The sequence below is a fragment of the Penaeus japonicus genome, unplaced genomic scaffold, assembly GCF_977035675.1.
Source record: "Penaeus japonicus unplaced genomic scaffold, GWHDUDI00000001_assembly GWHDUDI00000036, whole genome shotgun sequence".
Lineage (NCBI taxonomy): Eukaryota > Metazoa > Arthropoda > Malacostraca > Decapoda > Penaeidae > Penaeus > Penaeus japonicus.
The window spans coordinates 2,626,985-2,635,724 of record NW_028234438.1 but is presented as its reverse complement, the minus strand read 5'-3'; the positions used below and the strand labels follow the sequence as shown (position 1 = coordinate 2,635,724).

Sequence of the window (8,740 nt, the reverse complement as noted above, 5' to 3'; positions counted from 1 at the left end):
ATGCTCTCCAGGACGTCGGATGTCAGGCGTAAAGCTAAGATGGGAAAGCCCTCTGCGGCAGAAGGCACTGCCGCGACCAGCTTGGAGTTTAGGTCCAGAAAGGCCTGTACCTAAAAATCCTGCAAGTACCAACACCCGAGCTTGAGACTATGGTCCCTGGGGCTTAAAAGTTCGTGGATCAGGCTGGGGAACCCGCAGGCCTCTGGATAGCAAGTTAATCGAGGGAGGAGCTGGTGGAAGGAAGCACTTATAAAATGATTCACAATTTATCTTTTCGATACATTTTCAAAATACACGAACAACACAAACCACACAACAAATTACGACATAATCGCCGGAATAATTTTACATTCAAAGATATACTACTTGAATAACTACATGTAAATACATCAATTTAGTTCTTGAATGAATAGTTCCATAATAGAATCATCAAGTCAGTGGGTTAGCCAGTCAGTGAGTATGTCAGTCCTTGCTATACAGTGTACTTTCGATTCCACTGAAAACCGTGCGAGAGGAAAGACAGAGAGAGGAAAGAATAGTCACCGAGAAAAAGGGAAATTCCGTTTTATTTAATCTCATATATATGATTTTCTTTTGGTCTCCCTAAACCAAGCAAAAAAGAGCCTATGTCTGTCAGTTGTGTAACTATTTGGGAATGCTGATTTTTGAAAGCATAAAGATATTTTTAGAGATTTTTGTTCAGATTCCATGCGAATTTCTTTCCAATTCACAGCACACATGCATATATTAACACAGTGAGAGAAAATATTAATATTTTTCCTCTCTGTTTGCATGGATTTGAAGAACGATCGTTTGCTGGAAAGGCCCTCTTTCCCTTGAGACGAAACGATGAGGTGTTCTTGCCCTTCAGGTGTCACTTTCAGTTGCGCTCACACTCGATAAAGTATCTTATATTTCTAAAACAGTTCGATATCTTTCGCTATGGAGTATTTTAGTATGCATCCAAGCGTCATGAAGAGCCGTGCAATACTGGAGGACAGTCTTCATTCATGGTATAATACTATTACACCGGCCGTCGCTTTCTGCGCACCAAATCCCAGGCAGGCTAGGCAAACAGCGTGCTTAACCACAGGGTCGTGAACCCAGAACAGCTCCATGAGGCGCCTAACACCACAACGTCCCAGAACACCACGAGGGGAAACACCATGAGGCCAGGCAGGGCACGAAGGAAACACCCAATAACACTCTTTCCTTTATTAACACTAGTTCTTCACAAGTACACTATTCTATGGGAACGACACAGGGGGAACCAGCACATTACATTGCACAGTACAGGCTTATAACAGTGCAATAGGCCAACACAAAGTATTTCAGGTAACAAGGGGCACTTGCAAGGGCACTTTGGAGCTCTGTGTAATTATGTTGACACATGATTACGCAGAGACAAAGACCCGCTGGTGTAGCAATACAGTGAGTTTATGTTTCTAATAAAAAACTTTATTCGCAAAAAAGTGCTATGTACTACATATGTTCGTGATGTTGCTTTAGTATATTTTGAAATATCGTAAGTCGAAATTAACAAATTGCATATAATACAAATATGAATAAATATTGATGAATGAATGTTAACGCCATCACAGCTATGACGGGCGTTTCCATGGTTTCCTAAAGCCAAATTTCGGGTTGACTCTTGAACCGGGATGGAAGTTCTTGGGATGGATGCTGACGTCGGCGCAGTTGACGAAGGTTTCCTGAGGACCACAACCTATCCTTTCGCCTCCGTCAGGACACGTGCCCCAGCTGTTGCCTTGGGTGTGAGGGAACCGAGTGAGGGAGTGAGAATGTCACACCTTGTTTGCAGGAATTGTTATTTCATATTGGCCGTTTTGAGGTATTTAGTGAACAAAAAGGAGAGGGATGACAGATCCACTTACCGACTGTCCACTTCCACTGGAGGACGCAGTGGCTGCACGAGACGCCCCTCGGCAGCTGCACGTGGACGGTGTGGTCGCCAAGGACGGAGCCGTCAAGGGCGTAGCGGGAACCGCTGCCGTCCGCCATGTCGAGGAGATGCTTGTCCAGACACCGCTGAGAGTCCCTCGCCTTCGGCTTGCTGTTGCTGCACAGCCGGAACTCGTACCAACCCTGAAACATTGGCACAGTTATGAATATAGTGTAATCTTCGATCAGTATATGACTATGGGAAGCGTGCATGAGTTATAACGGACATGGGTATTGAGAGAAAGGGGATGGGTATCCCTGAGACCTTGTGGTTTGCCGAGAGGCGTATGGTGACGGGGATGACCTGAGCCTCAGTGTAGTTGGCGGTGATGACGCCGCGACCAAAGCGTCCACCTCGCTCATGAGGTCGTGGCTCCGCCAGCGCCCAGTCGTCCCCGCACACGCCGCAGCGACCGCCGTTCAGCCGGTGTTGCACCTGCAGAATAATGTATATAATGATTGATGTGAAAAGGAATATGATTGACTGATGATATGATGTCCTATATGAGTATGAATTCATTACGTAAATCTTTACATTTGACTTTATAAGCAAAGTTTCTGCACTGTTTGCTTTACTCACGCCTCGTCCGCCGCAGAAGAGCTCGTTGTCGTTGTAATCGGCGGCGACGTCGAAGCCAAACCTCCAGGCGGAGTTACGGGCGGCGGGCGACGACATGTACCCGTGGGCGTCAACGACACCCACAACCACCCAGGACAGCAACACATACTACGGAAATCAACATGAAAAAATGAAGCATACAGCTGCAAAAAGTGTAAAACCTAACGGCTTTATAGAGCGTGTCTGCCTCGTCTTTTCTCCAGCCAATCGCATCATGTAAATACCTTTGCGACGGAGTTCATGCCGAGGAAAGCTCATCTACAAATGCCTCGTTGTCGGCTCGCTTGTCGGACACTGATGCCCCTCAGCCGATACCGTCGCTTATATGCCACTTCGGGCAACGTTAACTGGTGCCCGGAATTAGGGGCGAGTTCTCAACTCCGACCATCTTGGGCGAAGGGAAAGGGATGGGTGTGTTGCATGCTGACGTCATAGCTTGACTCCACGGCGATTCTTCAAGTGTTTGGAAACGAATACTTGGTTATCGTGTTGTGACGTCACAGTCCCGTACAAGTATGGGTGACGTGGATATTTAAGAAATATTGCTTTTATTTTTCTCGTTTTTCATATAATCTCTACGGAAGAGAATAATAATGCGAAACAATGATTGATCCAAAGATGAATGAATTGTTTGATAGTAAAGATTATTATTAAGCCGAGGTTCCAGTGATTAGTCTTGCTTGATGTAGGAAGATTCAAGTCAGGGACTGCCAGCCTTTTATCCAGGCCGAAGCCCGGGAAAGTAAGGCAGCCAGACATAAGATGATCATTGTGCGTATCCTCCTATCCACTTCTCGGGCAATGAAAATCTTTAGTCTATGATCATCTGGGATATTTGCTAAATCTATCTGACGGATAATGTTTGATCCCAACAACGATCTCTCGTTCGATTGGAAGACATAACGACGAGACTTAATGACAAGACGCATTTTGATTTTCTCTTTGCCAATACTATGCACTTCGTTTATGTCGTTGTCGATGTGATAGATCTGTTTCATGGCAATACCTTACTGAGTAACATTACGTGATGTATCAATCTACTTATGCCTTCCATTTTGTCGTCATCTGGAAGGCTATGCGAAGAGATAATAGATGGATAGATAGATGGATGATAGACGGATGGAAGGGCGCCGCGGGTGGAGTCTCTCGCGGCTCCGCGCTGTCTGCCAAACACGTGCTAATTGGCGACGGTATTTGTGGCACCTATACAAAGGGCGGATGACGTCACGGCTTCCCGCAAACAGTCATGGAAGTTTTGATATAAAAAAAAACGAGAGAAAATGTTGGTAAAAAAAAAAAAAAAAAAATGCGCTATTACTTTCGTTGAAGAAGCTGTTTGAACGCCCAAGTGACACTGAAGTGATCTCTTAAAGAGCAGAGGAGATCCGTCTTTATTTGAGTCCTTCTTTTAAGAGTAAAGACTGCGATGTGTGCAAGGGGAAAGGAAGAAAAGAAGTCAGAAAAGAGAACACATATAAAGATCAAATCTGTATAAATATGAAAACATGTAAATGACAACACAAACACACAGATATGTGTGTTTGTGTGTATATATGTACCTATATCTATCTGTCTATCTATGTAGACACACACACACGCATATATATATATATATATATATATATATATATATATATATATATATATATATGTATACACACACACATATATATTAATATACATATATATAGATATATATATATATATATATATATATATATATATATATATATTTATATATATATATATACATATATATTTATTTATATATATAGATAGATAAATATAGATAGATAGATATATAGATAGATAGATAGATATGGATAGATAGATATGTATATATTATATTATATTATATATATATATATATATATATATATATATATATATATATATATATATATATATATATATATGTGTGTGTGTGTGTGTGTGTGTGTGTGTGTGTGTGTGTATGTGTGTGTATGTGTGTGTGTTCACTTCAATGCTTCTCTGGTTTTCTTTTATTCTTTCCTTTATGAAATGGTTGATTAAGTAGGAACTCAAACTATACCAATCACAATAACTTCAGGAAAAATAGCTTAGTCGTTATAACAATACATTGGCTGTTGACCTTTCTTCCGCTTCCAATGTCCTTCCTTCCCGCTAACAGCCAGAACACAGGCTGAGCCATGCTCGTCATGTGTCCATACTCTGCAGACATAACACCAGGCGGGGATTAGGAATCGCTTTTAATTCTTCATTGAACCGGTAAGGCAAAGAAACGTGACTGAGGCTTTTCTCTCCCTCAGCCATGGCACAATCATTGCTTTCAATGTCGTTGGAACTTTATGGCTTTTGAATGTTCCCGTCTTCTATGGTATGGTAGATTTTTTTAATTTTTTTTCATTTGTATAGTAAGCGAATATTTTTTTCTTTTTTCTGAACGACGATTTTTTTCTTTTTTTTTTATCTTTTCATATTTCGTCTTTTTGTTCTTCTTTTTCTACTCCTTCTCTTTCTTATATTTCATCTTCTTTATCTCATTCTTCTTTTTCATCTTTTTCTCCTCCTGTTTCTTCTTTTTCTTCTTTTCACTTCTTCTTTCTTCTTTATCTATTTCTTTTTCACCTTCTTTACCTATCTCTTCTTTTTTTCTCATTCTATCATCTCTCTTTTCACTTCTTCATCTACTTGTTCTTTTACATCTTCATTCTCTTCTATTTTTTTTTCTTCTCTTTTCTTTTTCTTCATTTATTTCTTCTTTTACATCTTCTCATATTTTTTCTTTTTGTTCTTCTCTCCCCTCCTTTTCTTCCTTTTCATCTTCTCCTATTTCTTCTCTTTGTTCTTCATTTTCTCTCTCTTCTTCTTCTAATTCCTCCCTCTTGTTCATGAGTTCTGATCACGTTTTCCCTTCTTATAGCGCAGAAGCTTCGCGCGTGTGTCACGTGCAAACTCAGTTCATTTTTGTTACGGTTCTTTATCTTTTCATTAATTCCTCTTCTGATTTCTTTTATACAGGAAGTCAAAGCGTGTACCCAATGTAAATAAAGGATTTAATTTGTTAAATATTATATTTGAGAGCGAAAACTTCAGACAAAAGACGATCGTATGTCCTAATGTTTGGCCTTCAAGCCTAAATATTTTTCTCTGCCATTCCTTCTGTTATTGTTCTTAAGCAACAATAAACGATCGAAACGTTTGTTAGACTAGACATTTTCACCTTATTTTTCCTTATATTTGCTTATTGTTCCTTTTCCAGTGGTTTTAGTAATGTGTTATTCGTGTGTATGATGTATGTATTCTATTGTTATCGTTTTTTTTCTCACTCTTTCTTTCTCCCCCCCCCCCTTCTCTCTCTCTCTATCTGTCTATCTACCTTCTAAGTATATCTGTCTTCCAAGCTGAGTAAAAAAAAAAGTATTTACAGTGGACTGTAAATATTCTTTTTGCTTTCGGAATTATGACTTGCTACTAAGGTCCATTCATTCGGTTCTGTATATATTGTTTGTATTAATGCTTTTCATGTTCTGAGATTAGATTTTGATCAAAGAAACAAAAGTGGTTATCAAGAAACATATCTTGGGAGGATGCATTTATTTACTATTATTCTTTAAATTGTTGTATGTTATTTATGCATAAAATATTTTTTGTTGTAGTTGAAAAACATAATTTGATGGTCTTGTGTGAAGAAAACGCGATGATTTTAAAAGCAATAATATATCCAGATTCTATTATCGATGGAAGTGTTTCAAAAAAATATGTATATAATCCCGGTAGGGTAGATTTGATGATAATTTAAAAAACAAATAATCACTGGCAAATTACATAAAAGCTATTTCTATATCATATTCATATTCTTATTATAAAACATGTATATATTGGCATCAATGGGAAACTAACTTTAAACGCCCATTACTACACGTTGGTCTAGAATAGGGATTGGCAACCTGGAGTCTGTAAAGAGATTTTTTTTTTTTTTTTGTTTCCTCAAAATTAACAGAAAAACGGTGCCTCTGGAGACGCAATGTAAACATACGAATAGAAATGAAGGAAATACATTTAATAATAAACGATAATTATAATGATAATGATGAAAATAATAATGATAATAATAATGATAGTAATAATGATGATAATAATTATGATAATAATAATAATAATGATAATACTGATAATGATAATGATAACAATAATAATGGTAAAATCATAATAACAGTGATAGCAATAACGATGTTAATAATAAATAGTAAATAGTAAATTTCGTGTGTGGACGGATGTGGCGATACAGTTGAAAAAAAAATTCTCTTGGTGCCATACTGTCTGCCAATCACGTGCTAATTGTTTACGGTATGAGTGACGTCACGAGATACCCTATGGAAAGGTATATGACGTCATAGTTTTAGTCAGCTGCTGCAGCAATATGAAAGAGAAATATAACTTGAAAATGACATATGTTTCATGAGCTAGATACTCATATTTTTTGTATCTCTTTCATAAGAAATCACAATAAGGTAACCAATAAACCGGATATTTCGCTCTCAAATCTTGCATCGGAAACCGTACCCTTGTTCTTTCACCTGAAGAAGATACGGGCGGCCACGGCAGCTGTTCAACTGGAAATGGTTATCAAAATGTTCTTCGAAATTAGGAAATCATTATGGGGAAATCTTCGTAACTATTCATTATCTAATTTGCTGTGGTATGTTATCCTCTAGCACTCGTGCGTACATATAGATGGATAGATAGGTTAATAGACACATACATGTATGGATGTTATATACACACATATGAATATATATATATATATATATATATATATATATATATATATATATATATATATATATATATATGTATATATATATATATATATATATATATATATATATATATATATATATATATATATATATATATGTGTGTGTGTGTGTGTGTGTGTGTGTGTGTGTGTGTGTGTGTGTGTGTGTGTGTGTGTGTGTGTGATCTTCGAAATTGGGAAATTATTATATAGCAATCGCGTACAAACAAAACATAGATATTAATGTGAATACACACTCATATGTACTATATGTATAAACATATACATGTGTATGTGTTATATATGCATATATATATGTGTGTGTGTGTGTACATGTATCTATCTATCTATCTATCTATCTATATATATATATATATATATATGTGTGTGTGTGTGTGTGTGTGTGTGTGTATGTGCGTGTATGTATGTGTGTGTGTGTGCGTGTGAGTGTGTGCGAGTATTGTTAGAGCTGTGTGCTCTGCTGCTCTGTTCTGATCACTGCCTGTCTTCCTATTCTCCATTCAACGAGAGAAGGAAGGAGAAATAGAGAGAGAGAGCGAAAGAAAGAAAGGAAAAGAAAAAGACCAAGAGAGAGAGGGAATGAGAGAGAGAAAGAGAGAGAGAGAAATAAAAAGACAGAGAGAAGAGAGAGAGAGAATAAGAAAGAGAAAGACCGAGAGAGTAAGAATTCGCAGAAATAAGTAAAATGAAATTGTAGCCAAATTTCACTGTTAAGACTATTCAATACTTCAAGGAAACATATATTTTTCATCATAATCTTATCTATTTTCTTTTTTTTTCCCGTTATTCAGATTCTCTTTATCTGCCCTAAGATATAGGATAACGAAAGGACTTAGATAATTTCATATACTAAATTAATTTTCGTCTCTACAACAGAGTGAAACATCATATACATAAATATACGAATAATTTAGTCAACGATGTAAATGCGGCTGTGATAAAATGAGTATATATAGTGTCCGCTGAAAATATATGTGCATATGATTTCCAGCAAACTTTTATGTATTTGTATGTGTACCTTTTTCCGTACTGAAAACATGAAAGCTTGGTGCTTCTATTTACTTCTATTGACAAGCATATTAACATCTTGTGATGATCGTAATACATATAAGAAACGTTTAAATGTTTGAGATAACCCGATTTAAGGGCAGATGAATCTCAACTCTTTTTTCTTCTGTGTCATCTTTTTTACTTTTTTCATATCCCCCCAGATTGGATAATGTATGGATAAAAAAGGCATTTGTGTATCACATGAAAGTTTATTTCAGTAATAATGGTTTATATACATAGGTCCTTACCGTTGCGTTTATAAAAAGGAGAATAATTAAGTAGAGAATACCAAGAGAGAGAGAGGA

At 37.2% G+C, this 8,740-nt stretch overlaps 2 protein-coding genes across 2 annotated transcripts in view; both read right to left on the bottom strand.

Annotated features, from left to right (window-relative positions):
- Positions 1-1,212: 1,212 nt before the first annotated feature.
- LOC122246959 (uncharacterized) lies at positions 1,213-3,818 on the bottom strand. Its single transcript, XM_086531571.1, has 5 exons — positions 2,806-3,818; positions 2,543-2,689; positions 2,228-2,398; positions 1,896-2,106; positions 1,213-1,768 (listed from the first exon to the last, which is right to left on the bottom strand). The coding sequence occupies exons 1-5, from the start codon at positions 2,821-2,823 to the stop codon at positions 1,602-1,604; spliced, it is 714 nt and encodes a 237-aa protein (XP_086387697.1). The 5' UTR covers positions 2,824-3,818; the 3' UTR covers positions 1,213-1,601.
- Positions 3,819-8,624: 4,806 nt separating this feature from the next.
- The window catches only part of LOC122246958 (uncharacterized), a 1,452-nt gene continuing 1,336 nt past the window's right edge, over positions 8,625-8,740 (bottom strand). The window contains exon 5 of the mRNA XM_086531569.1: positions 8,625-8,740. This exon is cut by the window's right edge and continues 230 nt beyond it. The gene's annotated coding sequence lies outside the window, so the exon portion shown is untranslated.